Source organism: Rattus rattus, chromosome 1 (assembly GCF_011064425.1).
Source record: "Rattus rattus isolate New Zealand chromosome 1, Rrattus_CSIRO_v1, whole genome shotgun sequence".
Taxonomy (NCBI): domain Eukaryota; kingdom Metazoa; phylum Chordata; class Mammalia; order Rodentia; family Muridae; genus Rattus; species Rattus rattus.
Window position 1 is genome coordinate 174020352 of NC_046154.1, and position 23028 is coordinate 174043379.

General features: G+C 45.7%; 1 protein-coding gene across 1 annotated transcript in view; it reads right to left on the minus strand.

Annotated features, from left to right (window-relative positions):
• Nucleotides 1-23028, minus strand: part of Plxnc1 (plexin C1) — a 152433-nt gene that overhangs the window by 51336 nt on the left and 78069 nt on the right. Inside the window, exons 9-15 of the mRNA XM_032917107.1 lie at nt 21626-21728; nt 21406-21501; nt 10051-10190; nt 7382-7561; nt 5074-5173; nt 1729-1932; nt 1380-1565 (exon numbers count right to left, since the gene is read on the minus strand). Coding sequence (XP_032772998.1) covers nt 1380-1565; nt 1729-1932; nt 5074-5173; nt 7382-7561; nt 10051-10190; nt 21406-21501; nt 21626-21728 — 1009 coding nt within the window. The remainder of the gene's footprint in view (nt 1-1379; nt 1566-1728; nt 1933-5073; nt 5174-7381; nt 7562-10050; nt 10191-21405; nt 21502-21625; nt 21729-23028) is intronic.

Here is a 23028-nt window from a genome sequence, read left to right on the forward strand (position 1 = left end):
AATGCCTAAAGGGTCCTAATAATCTCTGGCCCTCCCCACCGACTCTCTAACCTCCCAGGAATGGCCCCTCACTCTGACCACGCTGACCTATGGCATTCAGATTAGACCTAGCCAGCAGGTTTCTGCCTGGGCACTCTGGGAGCCTATGTTTCCCTCTGTCCAGTCTGTCCATGGCTTCTTCTCTTCTTCCTCCTCCTCCTCCTGGAGGCCCACACTCTAATGTCACCTTTCCAGGCAAACTTTTCCACCATCAGGTGCAGAGCGATCACTGGGTAGTCTACTTTCCCCTCCCCCAAGTACTATCCCCCTTAAAGACCGTTCTTCATTGCTCTCTAGAAAGGCAGCTGCTTCTGTCTGCTTTCTGCTCTGCCGGGTTCGAATCCCAGTGCAGGTGCTTGGGAACTGTGCCGCAAACATGACTTACTTATCTTTTACCAAAATGACGGACAATGAAAGGGCTGGGGAGGAAGCCAGGGAGGAACGTAGGGTCACACAGCTCTTAAGCAACACACTTAAGCGTGCTCACTTTCAGCTCCCAGCACGGCTGCTCTTTCTGGCCTTTGAGCCAGTCATTTCTTAACAACAAAGCAAAAGGTTGCTCTTCTTTCTCTTGTAATCCCGGAGATTAAGTCTGGAGCTTTGTGCACGGCAGGCAAGCACTCTACCACTGAGCTACGGCCCTGACTCACAGAGTATTTTTTTTTCTTTTTTTTTGGAGCTGGGGACCGAACCCAGGGCCTTGCGCTTGCTAGGCAAGTGCTCTACCGCTGAGCTAAATCCCCAATGCCTAGTATTTTTTTTTTTTAACAGACCGTGCAGAGCTGTTTACGTCAGACAGGGTAAACAACGCCCTGTATGTTTCTCTTCTCAGAGGGTCCTCAGGCATGTCTAGAAAACAATGACCTGCAGGAAAGGCTAGCCATGCTGGAAAGAGCCGCTCTCAAACCACAGATTACTGTGCTGCCGACAGAGGCTTGGGCCGCCCTGCTTGAGCCTAAGAGGTTTTTGTTTTGGGTTTCTGCTTAGACGTGTCACCTCTGCACTCAGCGGGAGAGTGACAGCTCAGCCGTCAGTGGATCTGGAGATGCTGCTTGCAGATGCTATGGTCTAAATGCACAGCTAGAACAAAAGCTATCAAGGCTCATTAGGATTGTCGACAATGGCGTGTTCCGTGCTTTGCCGTGCAGACAAGCACATGCATGGGGCTGCCTGCTATTCTGGCTGGAATTAGGGTTTGCAGTATCAGCATTGTCGATCTATTTAAAGAGAAGAAAATAAATCTAAAGATCTATGAAAGATTCCACTCCAACCTGGGGGCTTAGTAAGGCAATTACCAAGACTCAGATAAAGACAGTGGGTGGGATTTGCAGGTGACTTACGCGGACTTTCTTAGAGGAGGTGGCGATGGTGTTTGCATTCTTGATGCTCTTGATCTTGCAAAGGATGGTTGTGAGATCTTGGTTTCTGGTGATATTTTCGAAACTGCAATTAAATTGTTTGTTTTCCCCATGGAAGAGAGTAATATCGATGTCATCCTTGGAAATGTTGAAATTGTCGTTTTCTTTCTGCAATAAACAAGACGAAGAGGAAGAACTCAGGGTGCACGTGGAAACTCACATACCCCTCCAGCCCAGGGATGGAAATAGCCACGGAGAAGAAAGGAAGAAGGGTAGGGAAGGAAGATAAAGAGGCATAGGAAGAAGGGAAGAGGGATGCATGCATACATACTTGAATTTTTACTTCCAATTCTGTATCGATCTCTGACTCCACTCGGTACCCTGTAAATCTGGGGTCCTCGAGGTACTGCAGGGTTCCACAGTCCAAGTAGGTGTCTTGGACCCTTAGCTTCACAGCCACATTTGTACGCCCTTTGGAGCTCTTTAAATTAGGAGCTAAAAACCTGCAGGAAGTTGCCATGCAGTATTCAGAGACCTGGAGAGAGGAAAGAGCCTATTAGGCACCGGAGGACCCCAGCTCTAAATGCTAAGTCACCCAGGGAACCAAACTTCTGGGGAACTTCTTGTTTTCCCTCTGTAAAACCAGGCCAGCAACACTATGGATCTCACAGGATTGAATTAACCCTAAATGAAATGAGCTGAGATAGAAATTCATTCAATTAAACGTGGGCTACTGTGAATGAGATTATATCTGAGAAGTACTTAGGGTCTGGAGGGCACACAGGAAGCGCTCCACACGTGCTAGCACCCTCTATGCCTAGCATCGTTGATATAATTGCCATGCGAGAAGGCTGTCAGGTGGCGCCATGGGGGGGTGGGGGTGGGGGCAGGGAGGCTTTGCAAAGAGAAGCAGGCTGGAAAAGGAGAAGATTGGCTCAAAGCACTAAGGTGCCTTCCAAGCCCATGTGGCTGAGTCCCGGAAACTTTAGGAAGGGAATTGAGAGCCAAGCCAAGGGCAGCTGCTAACTTTCCTGTACCTGGTTGAGTCACTAAGTGTCAAAAGAGCTTCTGCATAATGTCAGCAAGAGTCCCTAAGTTGGGGAAGCTCGGGCAGAGGCTCCTCATTAGCAGAAGTCCCTAACCACAGGAAGAGGAAGTAGCTTTTCAGGCACAACAGAAAAATACCAGAAAACAAAAAGTCAAAGACTAGCAGGTCCCTAAGAGATGAGGAGTGTGGAAACGGATGGGAGGCAGAAAGCTTGACCCAATTTGTGAACAGGTTTCTTTACAAAGAAAACCCATAACTACGTGACCATTTTCAAGGGCCCAGCGAGATAGGCAGGGAACCCTGGCAGACCATGTAAGGACAGGCTGGCAGGTACTTAATGGAGGGTGTGTTGGGCTGTGGCTTGGGACGGGACAGAGGGCTTCCCTTGTATACTCAGGGCCCTGGGTGTGGTCCTTAACATTGTAAGATAAAGAGGAAGGGAGGGAGAAGGGACTAGCTAGCACTCAAGCAAGGAAATGCCTCAGGTGGGAGAACCTTTCCCTCTCTGTTTTCTGTGGGCCCGGAGCTAAGGGCGAATGGAGAAAGGCCCTAGGTGACCACAATTAGTGTCAATACAATTCTTTATCCTGAACACTTTTCTGAATCCCAACCTTCTTCCCTGCCTTATCCCTTCTATGACAGGATGAAAAGCCACTGGACCTCAGCCCTCACTTCCTCAATACCAACGCCCTAAAAGAAGGACCAGCAACAGGGTCCCCTAGCTCCTTACCCTTAAGACTGAACCTGTTTGTGTGGGGACCAACCCTTCTGTTAAAGACAGCTTCTTGGTGACCACCTCTGGTCATCTTATTTTCTTTGACGCCCGGAAGGGAAGCCGCTAGCAGATCCTGGGCTTTCTCCATTCTCAGTGTTTCTCTTCTACACTGCCATTCCCACATCCCCGTCCACGGTGGTGTTGAATTGACTAGCCTCCCCAACACTAGCCCACTAGACCTACCCTGCAGATGGCATTCCAGCAGAGAGCTCCACAGGGATATGGCGGTGTCTCTGACACGCCTGGACATCTGCATGAGCATCCTCACTAACTCACTGCCTCTCCAAACTACTCTAGGTACCGCTGATAAAATGATAACTCATGTCACTCCTTGCCAAAGACCCTCAAGAGCTCCCCCATTGCTTGCAGAGCCAGGGGATATGGGGAGCTATCTTGGAATGAAGAGCCATGTTTTGGGGATGATTCTCTCTTGCGCAGCCCTTATTATTTTCACCCATCCCTATCATCCATCCCAACCCAGCCTTTAAGGTTCCAACAAAGCAAACATGAGTGGTGTTTTAGTCTAGAGTAGGTGAGTAACCTCTTCTGTGACAGCAATCACCTCCCTGCTACCTTGCCCGCTTGCCTAGCCCCTCCCACAGTTCCCCATTGGCTCAGTCTCAGCTCTATCAACTCATACTTTCACTGAGAAATACATCATGGCTGCTGGGTCTCATGGGAGATGGAAGGGACCGGAGGACCCAGCGCTTGTCACCTGTGCTGCCAGTGTCTCATTCTGATGCAGGTCTGCCACCTCCCCTCATGAAGGTGGGGGTGGAGCAGTAGCTCATTTACTCTTGTTCTTGCAGCCAGGGGGGGGGGTGAAAATGTTTTACATATAGTAGGTGCTCAATAAACAGGACATGCTCTGGGAAAGACACCATGTTTCCATGTCTGCTGGCTCAGTCTGTGCCCCAGGTCAAGGGCCACTGTACAACTGAACAGGCTTCCATCATGGGGAAATGGCCAGAATCAGACACAGTATGAGGCTGGGGACTGGACAGGAAGTGTGTCAGACGCGGATGTACATGTGTGTAGGACAAGGCTGTAAGAAAGATGGATTGATATGCCTCCTGTTTCTAGGCCTGAACACAAACAGGTTGCAAATGTGTCACAAAGTTTTGGTCCACCCTCAGCTCTGCTGGTGTTAGCAAGAAGTGGTCAGGTGGAGGCCCAGAATGGCTGTTCCCCTTACATTAGAGAAAAGGAGGAAGGAAAGGGAAGAACGTTGGAGAAGCACCTCTAAGCAACAGGGTACCTAGAGGTAAGGTGCAGCTGTGGTCCCTTAACCCCTCCTTACAGACACCCACGGCTTCAACCTGGAGGTTCCTGTGAGAACTTCAAGGCTCTTCTCAGAGCCCTGATGAGGACCAGCCAGTCCCCATAGTCGGGCTGGGGAAGCATCGTAGGCAAGGGGCAGAAGACAGTGGTGAGAGAGACAGTGACAAGAGGATGTACGCTACTTCAGCAGGTCTCCTAACCTCCCTCTGGGCTGCTGGACCACACGCTCGTCACAGGCTGTGCACACTGTGCCCCCGCCATCCACAACGGCTTTCACACACATTCGAAAGCATTATCTGATTAAGGCAACTTGCCACAGGAGTCACACAGGGAGATCGTGGCCAGCCTTGCCACATGAAATTATTTTCTGGCTCCTCGAATGAGGTCTTTCTGCCGCAGCAGGGACAGTATGGATCATAAATGAGCAAAAGTTTATAATGCCGAAGTCATGGAAGTGAAACGTATCAACACCCCCCCGCAACACACACACACACACACACACACACACACACACACACGGTTTAGTGTTTGGGTAACAAAATTTTAAGGGGAAAAATCCCTCTTAAACTTACGTTTATGCTTACATTTATGTTTCCCTTCAGCTCATGTGAAATGATCAGGTTGTCAATGACGTCAAAATTCCTGCCCATGATGGTTATATTTTGCCCACCACTGCAAGAAATCAAAGGACAAGGGTGAACCACGGGTAGTTTATACACTTATGAACCAGACTACTAACTGATTCACAGTCAACGTTAAGCCCAGCAATATCTGGGAGACAATGAACTAATTCCCATTTAAAACGCGTGATAATTTTAGAAGTCTTTAAATGGTACTGGCTACAGACTCATGGTTTCTAAGACTCACACATATGAAAATACAGGTCGGGTCCTATTTTAATTCTGGGAAAGTGCCCAAATGCTTTAATAGAAGTGGAGTTTCTTGTGCTTGTTTGCCACATGTAACCAGATCGTCTACTGTACCTTGAAAACATTTCACGGGGCAGAACCTCATTCGATTACGGTTTAATCTATGTGGAGATGATCCGCTCTAACAATTTCCATGATCAAACCTTCCAGCCCATCAATTATATTTTATTCAGTGAGACAGAGAACACGGTAGGTGGGAGAGCTAGAATGGCAAAGTGACCTTAGATGTTTGTATTCTTGTTGGAGATATGAGATTTCAGTGCACGGGGACCGTACACAAATCTCACCAAAACCAAACCGAGTCATTTCACCTGGTCTCGCCGTGTCACCAGACACCATGGAAGTGGTCACCCAGTGTGAAATAAATGGCTGCCTACAGCTCTGGGTATTCTCATGGGTCACCAGACACTTGTTCTGGGGTGGCAGGGCCCGTATGGCCGCCTGACAACCTGCCTCAATTGTGAGAAAACCGACCCAAAAATGTATCCTACTGATTCCTGATGGCGGCACCTCTCTCTCGCTCAAAGTTCAAGGACAAGGGGCTGCTGAGACTCTCGGGCTCACCACAGTCATGATGACAGGGCAGCCATTTGATGAGGAGGAAGCAGAGCCTTGTGGTGGAAACCACTGCGTCCTGGGCCCAGCTATCGGGGAGTTAGGTATAGCGTTTGAACCGTGGCCATGCCTCGGTTCACACCCCCTGCCAAAGGGACAAGCCACCATCGGTTTCTCGGGGTTTTTGTAAGGTTTAACCAGATCAGCAGATATACCGTGAACATGTGGTGAGCGCCACATCCGGGCTACAACTTCTACACAGGGCATATTTAATCTCAGAGCAGAGGGATATATGCAAGAGCCTTGCTTTTGAAATCTCAGTCTTCCCTATACCACTCCAATGGGCTGCAACGTTTGCATGGGGAAGCCCTGACCCGAAGAAGGCTGGGGGATAGGGGCGGGGAATGGCGGTACTGTTACATGTGCTAGGCGGTATTTTCCCACTAAACTATACCTGAGATTAAGGCCATTAAAGAGGTAATGGAAATTCAGGGCATTCACTGGAGTGACTGGTGGTATTCTGAAAAAGGTTAGGGCACAGCCTGAGATGGAGGACAACGTTAGATGGCTGCCTGCAAACACGGCAGAGACAGTGCCTCAGAAGGGGCTAAACTTCCTCACACCTCAGAGACATACAGCCCGGAAGAACCCCATTTGTGCTGCCTAGGCTGCCCAGTCTGAACTCTCTGTCATCACAATTTAGCAAGCCAAGAGCAAACGCAGCCTCTTCCCACGGCCATCTTAAGTAAGAATATAAAGGATGTTTTGTCTCTCCTTCCTTCTATTTTATCCGCCCCCCACCACCATTGCTCTGTCTGTGGTTTTATCCAGAAAGGTGCGTGGCACATTACCTTCACGCCACGTGAGATGAAGAAAATCTCTTTGGGGTTATACCTAAATGTGAATTTAAATTCGACTAGGGGGAGACACGTTTCCCCACTAAGATACTGAATTCATCCGAAAGAGTCCATTTTGGAGTTTCTAACTCTCAAGCAGGACCTTTGAAAGCTAGAGGCCACACACAGGCTCCAATATTTCTCCCAAGGCATTCAAAACAGCTGAGCCTAAAAGTTAGCAAATGAAACCTGTGAAACATGCAGGGATGACAAGTGACACAGAAGGGCACAGCGACCTGGGCTAAGAACAGTCACTGTGGTTGAACGAATCATCTGAGCTGTGAGTTTCCTGGTAGCCATGGTGAGATTACAAACAGGCTATGCTCACAGTGCTTATGGTCAGACGGAAGCATGTTTCTAGGAATGACTCCTGGGAGGGACACCAAGAGGGAAATGTAGGTGCTGCTACCATTGCCAGACGAATCGGTATGACACTCGTGATCTTACATATATGACCTTACACCGGGAGAAGAGACGCCCTTTGTGGATCCAGACAGTACCTGATCCAGGTGGTGGCAGGCACTATCAGGGAACAGTGCGGCAGGGCAATGTATGAGAGAGCCCCAGCGGACGAGCAGTTCCCACCGTCGAACTGGATGCAAACGTCTTTCATTTCCTTGCGGCTCGATGGAAGCGAGAATTTCATGTGTGTGTCATTTAGCACATGGCTAACCCGGATCCTAGAAAGGGGATGGGAAAGGAACTCTTACATGACACAGACACTCAGGCATGGTTGACTTCTTAAAGTGATGACCCATGAATTTCAAGAACAGTTGGGGGAGGCTGACTGATCAAGGGCAGCCTGCGGGATCTGGCTCTGGGGCTGGGCTCCTCTTCCTTCTGCGCATCTCTACCTCTGCATCCCCCTTAGATGTGGAAAGTGAAGACGCAGTTACCTTTGCCCTCAGAAGTCCTAACGGACCAGGGCAAGGAGGGCCATCACGCTAAAGGAAGGGATTAAGGTTAACATTGGCACTGCTCTGTCAGAAATACACTGAAGGATCCATGAGATAACATGGCCTCAGGACTTGAGTTTTAAGACCCACGATGCATGTCCTCTGTCCCCACCGCTCTCTATTGGGGGGAAACAAAGAAGTCGAAGGGAAAAGATGGAGTAAAATTGGGAGAATGTCCAAAAAACTTAAGTTTGTAAATTGCCTTATTTATATGTATCTTTCTAATAAATGAGCTGTCATTTCCAGAATTAAAACCTTTTTTTTTGTTTTTAAAGAAGAAGCAGTTTTATAGTCAAGCATGGGAAAGCATGATCCTAAACAGACCTGGGAATTCTCCCCTTCAAAGAGAAGGGGACCTGCTTCAGGAGCCCCCAAAGTCTTAGAATCAAAAGACGTGGGGCTGGTGTCCCTCAGGAGCTTCCAGACCAGGGATTGGCCGGGACTGTCCTATGCCCTTCAACAATCAAATCAAAGCTGTCTGTGACATTCCCTCTGCACTATCAGTGACTCTCACATCTACGGGTCTCTAAAGCATACATCCAGATCATGTTGTACTTGCCCCCTGCTCAGTTTAACGATGCTACGGGAAGAGTCCGGGTTTACTACTGGAGGGATATTCTGTGCTCGATGATTACCCCTAACGCTGCTACCACTCCTTAGGAGAAAGCGAGTTTCCAAGGCACTGGAGTCAGTGGGTATATGGATAAGGCTTCCAAATGGAAACTCCAGGAAGTTCATTCTCCAAACATAAAAACACAAGCGTGTTTATACATTTTGGAAGTCGAGGGGCGGGAATATAGATCCTCCTGCTATTACGCTTGTCTTCTTTTAAAAAGACAAAACCAAAAAGAAAACCCCATTCACTTAAAAAGTCCCCGTGAACAAGGCTTTGGGATTCGGCCATGGGTTCGGGTGTGAGATGAACTGTGCTATTACGTCACCTGCTTGTGAACCTGGGTTCACCGTACAGATGTGGTGAGTAGAATGCTACATGCAGAGAGAGCTCTTAGTCATCTAATTTAATAACTGTGGCATCTCAAGACGCATTCGGAATGCAAATGAGAGCATAAAGAGCCAGAAACAGGGAAATGCTCAAAAAAGGACTTATTTTGCAGCGAGGCTGATTGCCCTTCACTGAGCGCACAGGTGTCTAACGTCACAGGTTCCGCCACACAAAATGAAAGGTTTTTGCTATAAGGTATTTAGCCAGGATAAATGGCGCACACAAGCAACCCAGGCTGCATAGATCCAGGCTTTAATGTGTGTTGATTCACTCTGACATACGGGGAAGCCAGTGATGGGTACCTTTCCCCATCGAGATCAGGGGTATCCCAGATTTACTGCTGGAAGGGGAGGTGGGGGTGCAGGCAGTGAATTAAAACAGAAAGTTCACTAAACAGGCACGGCAGATCACAGCGCTGTATAAATCTGTTTTGGTTGTGAAAAGCCAAAACATCACACTCAGCACAATGCCCCGAGTGCATTTCCATGATGAGAATCAGCTCAGTATTATGGTTCATGTACACTGAAACATGGTTTCTTTTAAACTTCAAATTAGCCTAAACGTATACAAGTCAACAAGCAGAAAGCTAAAGTTATCTGTCACGGTGTTATTATTACATAATTCTAGTATTTCCCCCCATAATAATTCACCTAAGAGTATTAATGAAAAAAACTAGATTTTTAGTCATTGCTAGAATAAAAGGAAGTCACAGATATTATCTTTAAGGGGTGCACTCACCTGATATTTGTTTGGGGTTGTTTTTTTGTTTTTTTTTTTTACTACTATTCTATGCCCTTGTAATTTAATTATTTGCAATAAAAACCAAGCCAGTCAAGAGAAGAAAGCCACACTGAACAATATTTCTACTTCTATGTTTTTCATCTTCAGGTAGCTCACGTGGTCCTGCGAGCTCGCCCTCAGCTTCCAAAGTGCACATCTATAATTCGGAGTTAGTTCCTTTCTATATACACTTGACTCTGTCTTAAAAACCAATGAAGGCTCCCCCAGTGGCAACATCCTGAAATTGGTTTAGACTGGGAGGGGGAGTAACATAGGTCAGAGCTTCCCACCTGAACTTCAAATGAATCATTAAAGATAGTTTACCTATAATTCTGATGTATAAAATGCTTAAATATCATTTGACGGCAGAAAGGTCCAAGGCCTACTAACAGTGCTTTACTAAAGATCGGTTGTTAGCATTTTGACTTACACATCCTTCTCACATGTACTGGTTCCTCTCAGGATCATGGTGATATTTGACGCTTGGGTGAAGTTTGCTCCAGTAACAATCACATTACTTTTCCCTAAGGTCGATATTTTTTGTGGCTCAATGGCCTTAATGTAGAAGACCTATTGGAAATAAGAGATTAAAACAGCGGATCAAAGCTACAAAATGGCAGCATTTTACACACGCACACACACACACACAGACACACACACACACTCTTTCTCGAAATCTGTTGATGTGCTGCGGTTCGAAGAACTCACTAGGAAATTACATTTTGCAAACACAAGCAGACAGCATTTAATGAAATCAATGAATTCAAGGAAGAGGGCTGAAGATTCGTGTCTCTCAACATGTGACAGCATGGGGTCAAACCAATTAGTCTTTGTCTCACGAAACAGTTGAAAACGCAGTTGAAGAGCCCTGATATTCCATCTGAGGCATGGAGTCCCTGCCTTTTCCTCTCCTGAGGCCCATGATGCTCGAGCACAGGGAGGAGAAGGGAAAGGGGCCTCCCCAGTGGAGGCCAGCATAGACTCATTGTTCCGTTGACACAAATGTCAATACAGATACATTCGACTCTCTAGAAAGGAGTTCATATTTTTTGTTTGTTTCAATTACTGTTCCAACATGACAGACAGGGCATCTTAAGAAATTTACCCATGTTGAGCCACTCGGTATGAAAAAGTTAGGTGCCTAAACCATCATGAGCAACCCTGCGACTTCTGTGACTCAGTCTCCCACTTTCTCTGGGCTACAAAACCAAGTCCTGTGGAGTCGTGTGATACCTAACTTCCCTATCAGTCAGGCCCATGTCTCTTCTCTCCTCTGTTTGCAAGATCTAGTCATTTCCCCCTACAAACCCTAAGGGAGGAAGGGATAATCTCCCTTCTCTTCTAAAAGTTTATTTTAATTTAGATGTATGTGCTTCAGAGGCCAGAGGAGGGTGTTGTCCAGAGTTAAAAAACGACAGATTGTTGTGACACATCTGACATCAGTGCAGAGACTTGAACTTGGATCCTCGGCAAGAGTGAGAGGTATCCCTAACCACTGAGCCATCCCTCCAGGCTGTTTTTCCTTTTGCAAGACAAACACAACCCAGGTGCCTCGTGCGTCTCTCCTCCAAACGCTACCGTCTTCCATTCTGATCATGGCTGTCCTTTTATAGATCTCTCCACACCAAGTCTCTGGCCGTCACAAAGTATAGCAAATCTCAGCATGCAGAAACTCCACAGTCACACCCTTCCCATCTGAAAGTAACCTAAAAGTCCAGAGAAGGAAGCATCATCATGTCAGACTGGGCCAAAGCACACGCGTTGAGATCAGCCATTTATAGGATGAAGTCTATCAGGAGGACACTGAGTCACTGGTCCAGCTTCTGTGACGTCTAGCACCTGCCCGACCCCTGCTGGTTCAGGTGACAGAGTGTGCTCTGCTAGGCACTGACCATCCATCCCACATCCCACATCCATCCTTCTGCTCTCCTGGCAAACCCAGGTGCTATATGGCTGGACAGCCATCACTCATTATCACTGTGGATCGATTTTGCAGATTCTGGTAAATCCATCATTAATGTCATCACGGTGATGATGTAATGTGGCAGGGAATTGATTCCCGTGGCGGGCTTTATTTTAATCACTTTAAGAAGGACGTTAGCCCTGTATTTATTTATTGAACCACTAAGAGCCCGAAAGGGTCACTTTAATTATTCTGTTATACTTGACTGCGTTTTATGGGGGTGGGGTGGGTGGGTGGAATTATCCGCTAGAGTGGTACTTGGGATGGGGGATTAGCAACGACTTGAAGATAAATCCCTTGCAAATGTCAAGTGCGTGTTATAAGAAGGCTTCCTGTTTAGCTTTGTAGGTGACAGCCAAGTGATCAAGTGCTTACTGATACTGATCACTAGATCAGTCAAGTGTCTAGATGTGGTGTGTGTGTGTGTCTGTGTGTGCGTGTCGGTGTGTGTGTCTCTGTGTGTGTGTCTGTGTGTGTGTGGTGTGTGTGTGAGTGTGTGTGTGTGTGTGTGTTGTGTGTGTGTGTGTGTGGATGGATCGAGAACTAGGAAACTAGAGCCCCAGAGTCAAACCCTGTCTGCTGGGTTTGGATGTCCTATGGAAAGAAATGTCAAAAGGAGAATAGAATTTCACACATATGATAGCGCATGTCACATGTCATTGTGCAGAAGTATGGGTATTGTCTCTAGCTGCTTTTGCAGCTGGTTACAACAGAGATTGTGTAGCCAGCCAGCCTAAAACACACACTGCCTGGTTCTTTGCAGTGCAGAAGTCCTTTCCCTGTGGGTCACAACCCCATTGGAGGTCAAGGGACCCTTTCACAGAGGTCGCTTAAGACTATCGGGAAACACAGCTATTTACATTATGATTCAAAACAGCAGCAAAATTACAGTTATGAGGTAGCAAGGGAAATAATTTTATGTTTGGGGGTCACCACCACATGAGAAACATATTAAAGGGTCACAGCATTAGGAAGGTTTGGAACCACTGTTGTAGAGAAAATTTGTAACCCTGGCTCTACAAGAGAGCACTGTCTTCTTAGAGAAGCAAGATAGGTGTGTACTTAGATTTTTAAACTTTGTGCAGTCACACATGTGAGTATGTTTGTATGTATGTGCATGTTTGTGTGTGCATATATGTGTATGTTTATATGTGTATGTATGTGTATAAATATGTGTGTGTGTGTGTGTGTGTGTTAGTGGTCAGAAAACTACCTAGGGTGTCGGTCCTCACCTTACACCTGCACACGCTCCTGGGGACTCTCTTGTCTCTGCCTCCCACCCACCTCAGGAAAGATGGAATTACAGATTATGCTATTGCCTTTGGCTTTTCCTAAGTTTAGGGGATCTGGATTCAGATCCCCTAACTTATGTGGTCATACTCCACATGCTGCCTGGTCATAACTTCCTGCTATTACAAACTGTCCCTTACTTGTCCACCAAAGCCAAGTCCTTTTCTCTGTGCTTCTTGTACTTACACTGTGGTTGTCTGCCAAAGCAAAAGTGTAAAACAGCATAGCATGTTTTTGAACACGCTACTTCTGTGTCCATAGTACAAGACAGGCCAGCCTTGTAACTAGTAAAGAAAAAAAAGTTGTTTTCTTTAAAAGACAGGTACATTTGCTCTTTTAATGGCTCTAGAAACACCGTTGGAGGATGCTATCCTTTTAACGCCCTATTTCCCCTAGAGTAGATGCAGCCTTGCAACCTCAAAGGGATTTCGTTCGAAAGTCTTACTGTTTACAGGGGTTTACATTGGCCATGTAGGACCGAGTCTAGGCCTGGCCTATCTTATGGAAGCAGATACTTGCAGTTTGTTTCCAGAGAGGGTCACATCAGCTCTTTTATTTGCTGGGAGAATTTGTTTCTTAATCTCAGAGTTAGAAGGCTAACGGGCAGTCAGTGGGAGGACCCCACTATGAAAATATGCAAGTGAAAATACATAAGAAAATGGGTTTTGCTGTTGGTTTTTAATTTAAGACAGGGAAGCTATGTAGCTGCACTTAATGGGTTCGTCGATTCATTAAACTTTTTTTTTTAATATTTGTTGATAACTTTTAAAAAATACAATGAGTACAAAGGGCCAGAGACCAATCTTTCCCATAAGTTTTCCACCCTCCATATTTTCAATGTTATCTGGCACTTTAATTTAAAGTTAACTTACAACCTGACATGACGTTGCCAACCTTCGAGCTCACCCGAAAGGGATTAGCTGAAAACCCTTGGCTGGACACAGCCAGGACGTCTCATCCTACAGCGAGGGTCTTCCTTCTTCCCATATCCAAGGTTCCCATATCCAAGGTTCCCATACGTCAGATCTAGACATCATCGACTGTAACGGCCCTGGTTCAACATCTTCTACCCCTTACCCTCACTTCCCTGGAGTTCCACTAGTGACAGGGGTTATTTTTAAATGATGGTAAATTTTAACTATTTTGTTTAAAAAAAAAAAAAAGAGCTCAGGTTTCCCATTGGTTTACATTAAGAGAGCACACGGGGAAGTGCTTAATTAGGCGGTTTGCACGATGCCTGCTTAATTTTATTTATTTATTTATTTTCCAGAAACTAAGCCATTATAAGAAATTGTATAACCGCCTGCGACAGGTCTCCTAGAAAACATCTGGGAGGATCAACTCTGAAGACACAAGCAACGTGTATTGGCTGGTTTTATGTCCACTTGTTATACGGTAGAATTACCTGACAGGAGGGGACCTCGATTTAGAAAAAGACTAAATAAGATCCAGCTGTAGGGCATTTTCTTAATTAGTGATTGATTGGGGAGGGCCCAGCTATGGTGACTCATACCATCCCTGGGCTGGTGGTCCTGGGTTCTATAAAAAAGCAGGCTGACCCAAGCCATGAGTAGCAAGCCAGTAAGCAGCACTCCTCTGGGGCCTCTGCATCAGCTCCTGCCCCTGCTTGGAGTTCCTGTCCTGACTTCCTTCGATGACAGTGTTGTGGAAATATAGGACAAATAAGCCCTTTCTTCCTCAACTTGCTTTTGGTCATGGTCTTTTAATACAGCCTAACTATGACTCATTTCATGTGACACTCGACACCAAGAGAACTTAAGTTGCCATGACATTTATGGAGGAAAGACTGTTGGAAGGAGGTCCATTAGGAAGGCTCAGTTTATTAAGAACAAACTATACTCTATTAATCTGTTAGCGGGAAAAAAAAAATCAGAACAGAGTGAAGCTCTCTGTAGGTCTGGACCTGAATCAACACTTGGTCAAACATCGCTCAGATTTTCACTCATGAAACTGGTTCAAACAGGATGGGATGAAAAGTCACATGGATTCAAAATCAGCAGGACATCTGAAGTCAAAGGACATGAGAGAGATGAAAGGTAATACAACTAATTAAACGAAAGTGTCCTGTGGGGCCCGGCGGGCGGTGAGTATTTGGTTTAGAATTATTTAACATCTTCATTAGTGGCTGAGAAGGGGATGGATGTAATATATTAATAATATGTATAAAGCGAGCGGTGCAGTGTGGGGACCAGCAGTGGAGATGGGAAAGTGTAAAAGGGAATGTGATAGGCGAAGAGAAGAGCAGAATACAATCCCATCAAAGAATAATGGGAGAGTTCAATGAACACCTCCATGTATTTGATGCTCAGTCCCCTGAGGAAATACCCCTTCATAGGAGGCCCAGTGCAGGCAACAGGGAACTTGGGATGCAACAGGGAACTGGGAACTACTAAAGGTCAGCAAGGCCTCAGGATGGAGGTGGGAAACTTTCAGAGAGCCATGCTCTCTTCTGAGAGATAAAGACCTGCTTCTGTCACCTGGGCACTAACTCCAAGACGAGGCTGACACAGCCAGTGGTGGAGCTACCAAGGCTCTCCCCCAACTTAGTCTTGGTTACTGAACCTGAATGTAGCCCCTAAAATCTGGTCTGAGTGACCAGAATGCTGAGACCAGAGAACACGGTTCTTAACCCTGCTTCTAACAACGCCCTCTGCCAAGACTCAGTTTGAACACTGGATTTTTGGTGATTCACTCTTGTTTCAGCCATCCTGGCCCGTCTGGGACCTTTTTTGCTCTCCTTGTCTTGAAGAAGATGCCTGGCCGTTCCTGGGGCTCATTCTTTTCTCTTACCTCACCCTGAGATGCCCGTCTCCCTCTCCATCTCCCATGAGATTAAGCTCCCTTCTGGTAGGGGGACAGATGGGACAGACTGTTCCAGTCTAATCCTGAGAAAAGCCTGCATTATCTTTAAGACTTTCCTCTCTTTCAGAGAGGCTTTTAGCAATAATATTATGTGGTTTAACACTTGTTCAATTTCGGTCATTTAAGGTAGAGTAGTGGTTAAAACTGCAAATTCTTGATCCAGATATCTGGGTTCAAATTTCTTATCTACATTTTGGTTTTGAGGTAAAACTTCTATGCCTATAAAACGTGGTATTGTGAAGCTCAGGTGAACAGACTCTGAGTTCAAGATACAAGGGCCTGATAAAGAGTAGCTGTCACTATTCAACGCTTAGTCCATGCTGGCATTCTTTCTAGCTTTTTTTTTTTTTTTTTTTTACCCGTTATGAGTGTCTCACTCTTTTTTTATAACAAAGAATCTCACTTCCTCATTCCGAAACATTCTCAGTGTGACAGTGCAAGTCCATGTGGATCTATTTTGTGCCTGCCCAACACACAATCGTTGCTCAACAAACATCCTCAGAATGAACTCAATGCTAGGCCCATAGGAGCTACTCGAAAACAAACAAACAAACAAACAAGTCTGTGTTAAATTTCATTCTCCTTCTGAAGGCAAGGTTCTTGAAAGGGTCCATTGGGTCCTGTCTATGAGAAACCAAAGCACCCATTGAGAAGTCATGAAGGATAAGAATGAGAGGAACACAGAAGAGAATAATGTAAGTACAAGACCTCTAAGAGCAGAGCCATCGCTTGACAAGGTTGTTGAACTCTGCCCTACAGTGATAAACACATTGTGAGGAATAGTGACTAGGGCCACAGAGGCCGAGCATGATGCATGTCTTTCGTCCAGCACTCTGGAGGCAGAAGCAGTTGGGTCTCTGAGTTTGAGGCCAGCCTACTCTACATACTGGTGGTTGCTGCATGAAGAATATTCGCTCTTCTGTCTTATTTAGTCTAGGTGTTTCTTGTCCCTCTAAGGTGAGCTGACAGGTCATTTCCATCAATCAATCCACCCACCCATCAAAGACTTAACCAACCACACTGATTGCATTAGCTACCAGGCATTGGGCTTAAATAAACAAAACACACTAAGGACTAAGACTCTGTGCATAACCATGCTTTGAGTTTTTGTACTTCCAGGTTCTGCTTTGGGGTGTGTGTGTGTGTGTGTGTGTGTGTGTGTGTGTGTGTGTGTGTGTAATCTCTTGCATTGCTATGGGTGTCCTCATAGAAAAGAGTCTCAGGACTGACGTCCAGAGAGGGGTTGACTCATTTGTGTATTGCATGTGGTGTCCATGGCGTTCATGCCACCATACAGCAGATGCTCCATAACTTCCTGTAGGAAGCGTTGACCGCAGCCCAGCATCTCAGAGCCTCAGGTGGCGCCTGCTCCCTTTCCACTGCCCAGCACTCAGGAAGCATTTGGTGCAGAGGTGCTGTGGGCCGGTGCCTTCAAGAAAAGCTCTCAGTGGCTTCTCTGCCTCAACTGTTGGGTCTTCCATGCAAACCAGACATGCGGACCGACAGTGCAAACCAGAAAGTTTCACGTTCGTGGGATAATGAAAGGCAGCAGCCCTTCACGGAGAGAGTGCAGGAAGTCTCTGCTACGCCAGGCAGCATACCATTCCCTGACAACCAGACTTGACATTCCTCTCTGAGTCACACACATTTAATGTAAATGTTTCGGTTTCAACATACGGTCTTTCTCCAAACACAGAAGGGCGATCCGGGGAGACGCGTTGAAGGCAAATCTGGGTCTTGGCTTCTTTTGAGCCTTACCTTTCTCTCTTGGTGACCCTACTTTTTAAACCACAGTATCACGGTTTAGAAGGTACAGGAAGGCATAATACAGGAAGCCAGGGTGTTATGACTGCTTCACCCTCTCCTTAAGACACCTACAAAGCCACTGCCCAGACTGCTATACAAGAACTTGACTGAATTTCCATCTAACTGCATCACATGATACTCCTTTAATATGTATAATCTGTTTTTATGTATCCATAAAACAAATTTAATAAAAAACTAATCTCCCAAAGGGTACATCCAGATAATTCTATTTACATAAAATCCTAGAAGCGACAAGACTTTAGAAATGGAGAACATGTTAGTGGTTGTGGGGCTCAGAGCTGGTGGGAGGAGGAGGCGGTAGATGGAGCTATAAAAGGGCAGTCTGGGGAGGGTGTGGTAATGAGCATTCTAGGTCTTGGCCTTTGACATCATTCACAGGGCTTGAGATCTTCAGCTCTGTTTTACAAGGTGGCACAATCAGAGGAAAACAGAATGAAAGTTTTATGTGTCGTTTTCTTATAAAACAATAAAAAAATAAGACAGAAGTTGGAAGACACACACTTTCTGGTTCCAAAACATACTAAAAAAAAAAGGCATGGACATTATGGTATTAACATGGCAGACAGATGGACACACAGGGCAGTAGGACAGGAAGGAGCCCTTAGGATATAAGCCCAAGGGGCTTTCAGTGAGGATGTTATAGCCACTGATCCAGGGAGAGAGTGTTCAAGGAAATCTGTCTGCAGAATAGCCGTCTGCAGAAGGGCGACTGGACCTCTTTACTGCATCTACAAAAATGGACTCCAGTGTGTAAGTTGTGTATAGATGAGTTAAAACTCGAAGAAGAAAATGGAAGTTTGAAAGGCAGTCATGTCTTGGGCCTGACCCCCAAAGCACAAGAAACAAAAGAAAAAATAGGCAAACTGGACGTCATTGAAATTAAAAGTTCTATGTATCAAAGAACATGACTAGTCCAGGGATATATCTTAACGTAGAGTGCTTGTCTAGTGTGTGTGAGACTGTGGGTTTGAGATCTAGTAGTACACACAGACACACACATACATACACATAGACACAGGCATATACATGGACACACACATACACACATACACACAGAAACACACACATATACACATATATACACATACAAATATACATACTTAATACATACTTACACACATACACACACATACTTTATATACATACACACATGCACACATATACACAAACACACATATGCACACAAACACACATAAACACATGCTCACACATCTATATATATGCATATGCACATACACACATATACACACAAACACATATACACACATAAACACATACATACATACACATATACTTACACACATATATACACACATACAGACCTATACACACATACACACAAACACACATAAACACACATACTTATACCCATTCACATATACATACATACATATATACACACATACAGATATACACATACATGTTCACACAAACACATACACACATATGCAAATATACATATATACATGCACACACAAACATACATATACACACAAATACACATATATACACATATACACACATATACACAAACATACTTTACATACATACACATATGCACACATTTATACAAACACACATATATACACATACACCATATATATACATACACACATATATACACACATATATACACACATATATATACATATACAGATATACACATAAACACACATACACATACACATGCATACATACATATATACATACACACATAGATACACACACATACAGACATATACACACACATATACACACAAACACACACACACATACACAAACACATAGACACACACATGACCTCAACAGAGTTGGAAGGTAACCTACAGAATGGGAAATACTTTCAAATGTTGTATCTGGTTAAACCCTAGAATATACTTCTTCTGCCCAAAGGAAGAAAACAAGTTAACCAATTAAATCAATGGGAAAGGAGTTTAGTAGAAGACATCGGCTGGTGAGCAGAAAAGGAGTCACAATGCACACAGAGAAGACAGCCAAAGTCCTGTGAGGTTACAGTTCACATCTGTGAGTACAATAATGACCAAAAAAACAAAAAAAGGAAAATGCTCAAGAGGATGCGAGAGACAGAAACCCTCGAGCCCTGTTAGTAGAACCCAGACAGAGAGCCCTGGAAGACTTAATAAAAAGAGTTACAGTGTGCTCCAGGAGTCTTAACTTTGTAGTATTGACCGAAAGAATTAAACAGTGGCTTTAAGAGGCAGCTCTATGCCTGTGTTTCTAACTGTACTTGTCCTATTGCCTAAGTGGTGAGAGCACACCAAGAGCCCCTGGCTGGAGGAATGGATACATAAAATGTGTTATACACACATGCTGGAATATTATTCAACCCTCAAAAGGAAAGAATGTCTAATTCGTGCCACAACACGGTGAGCTGGTGGGCTCAATGATAGTGAAGTAAGCTGGTCACAAGAGGCAAAGAGAAGACAGAGTAAGGGTTTACAGGAGCCTGGAGGCGGGGGCGGGGGCGGGGGCGGAGTTACTGAATGAGTGTAGAGTTTCGGTTTGGCTCTGCTGTAAAGTATTGCAGTGACTGGCCGTGCACGCGGCGTGAAGGGATACTTACATTACGGAAGTGCACACTAAAAACAGTGAAGATGGTAAATCTCATGGTCCCTGCCGTTTACCAAAACTGAAAACCACCACCGCCAAGCTTAATTAAAAGCAAAAGGCTTCTCTCTTCTCCATCCAAGCTCCTGTCACTGTGTCTCAGTTTTTGCAAACCACCGAGAGGAGAGAAGCAGCCCCACACTTAATTAAGCCTCAGAGACGCAAAGGACGGAGATATTGGCACACCAAGGTTCACTAATGCTTTAATTAACTTCGTAATCCATTTGGATTCACAGGCCCTGAGCCTGTTACTTAATTCACCTAAAGTTACTATCAACTTTTCAGGAATGATTAAAAATGTGTCCCTTATTCGTATTGACACTTGACCTTAAGTAGCTGCAGATGGCTAAGTCGGAGCCCCAGACTGGCCACAGAATAGAGAGCTGGGCCCTTTGAGTTCCTTCCAGTGCTGAGCTTAATTTGTCTGCTTCTGACAGAGTCGGAAGAGCATGAGGGAGGGAACCTGTCCACTCCGTGTGCGTGACACCACATGTAAACACTAAGGAACTTCTGTCAGCTGAAGGGAGCCAGCACAGAACTAAACAGAGTCACACATGTCCTGCTCGGAAAAACTCACATGGTCTCAGGCCTTCTTTTTGTACACGACTGATATCTAGACGGTGGTAATTAACTATAACTGTGAAGACAAAGCAAGAGGATTTTCCAGGAAATTTTCATGGGGGAAAAAAAATCACCACTTTTGAGAGGCACAAGGGAAGGAGATGCACACATCCTGTAGCCGTTCTATCTTGGCATTCATTAATGATGGGTTCGATCAACTCCATAAATCGAACAAAAAATAAGCAAGATCGGCTTGCGTATTTTGCATACCCACACTCGTAGTGCCGGCCATTAGTGAAGTCATAGTATCTGGTTGGAACTGAGGTCACCTCAGTTGTACGCTACACTTTCCCCAATGAGCCACAAAGTCACCTTCTATGGGAACAGCATCATTTTTCACAATTACAGAGTTTTAATTTCCTTTATGCGAATGTGAAGCCTTTGATGTATTGAGCCGATTATGTGGAACTTGGTTAAAAATGAACCCCCCAAAAAAGTGTGTGTGTGGGGGGGAGAAGCTGGGGTCATAAGATGGGGAATTTTAGAAAGGAAACCCAAAGTCGTGGGACTTGTTGTTGTCATCAAAGGGGGACGTTTTGTCTTTCCATGATCAACACAAAAGTTGAGTCTGACCTGCAAAGCCGTGTCGGTTCTGTTTCTCTTGCTCTCCTTGACTCTTCCTCCTCCTGAGTCCTTGGGTGGTTTCTCCACAGCAACGTGACAGAGCTCCTGCATTGGAGGAGAACACCCCTTCAACATCAAAGGGAGACAGGCAGGAAGGGGTGGGGTGGGGTGCACACAGGCACTCGCTTCTGGTAGACAGATGGTCACGGTACTTCGAATGCCACTTTACCTGATTCCTCTCATAATCCGACGGTTCGCAGGGGGTGAAGGGATGGATGCATCTTTTGTCCCGTTTACACCAAGCACAGCCAGTCCCGATACATGCTGGGCATCTGGCGACACGGAAAAACCAACTTAGTTTCTGTATCTTTCAGGGGATTATTCACACTCTAGAAATTTCCCTCGGGGGTGCTACAGGTTGAGAACGTACAGGAGTGAGGCTACTATTAATAATAAAATCTTCAACCAGCCCAGGATGGACAAAGAGAGGAAGGATGGCCCTTTGAGGTCGGGAAGAGAGTAAGGTTTTATACCCTTCTCTGGAAAGCCCTGTAAGTTGACGGGTTGTCATCGCGCTCAACGGAGGTGTTGCCATGGAGACCTGAAGCTAGGGTCACCCGCTGGTCTGTTGATAACAGGAACCCACTGAAGCTGATTCTGAACACGGGAGCTATTTGTTCACCCTCAGGTGAGCCTCTGTAAAGACGGGTCTTTCTCTCCCGACTGCCACTCAGCGAAGCAGCAAAGCCCTCACTCTCTGGAGCAGCTGTGCTGCCAATTCCTCGGTGTGAGACACAAAGCATCCCCTGGCAGGCGGAGAGGAGGGGGCGCCACTGTTTGCTTTACAAACCAATGAAGGGAGAGTTGGGCCTGCTAATCAGGTGGGGCATCGTGCGTGGGTGACTGCGTGGGGCTTGAGAATGCCCTCCATGCATAAAGAACGATCAGGGATCAGGCTGAGACCATATTCCTAGAAGAAAGATTGGGTCTGGTCTGGAGAGCTAGCCGAGGATGCCTCAAGAAAACTTAGCAGGAAGTGATGAGAAGCCACAAACAGGGAGTCCTCCTGGGCCGGATTCATATATGCTTATATATTCCTAATCTACAGAAAGTAGTTTCCTGAGGACAGAAAACAGATTACGTTTCAGGGAGGGAGCCTCTCCCCAAAGCAGGTTCCTGAATAGGTGCACTTCAGGCTGCTGGATCCGGCTATAATTTACCCAGCAGTGGGACCCTGGGGTATGTCCTTTCCTTCTACCTGGACTCTAAAGCAGAGGGATCTACAGAGAGACATCTTTAAACTTTCCTCACAACCCTAAGTTCTACTTCGTTCCCTCTTCCTTTTTCCTGTTTGCTGGGTCAGAGGCTCCCAATATCAAGCATCCTGTTTTTCTTCCCAAAATCCATTCTGCTTCTTAGACGTTGCCAACTCTCGGCTTGTGAGACCTTCCAATGCACCTCTTTGGTAGAGATAACCTGACACGGTCTGACTTCACTTTTCCTATAGTGATTTCCGGACCAGCTTGGAAGCTGTTGTGTTGTCCGATCACACCCCAGAATGAATAACTCGTCTCTGGTAACACAGCCTGCATGTGTCCTCCATCCCAACTTCAGAGGACAGGCCTCTGAAAA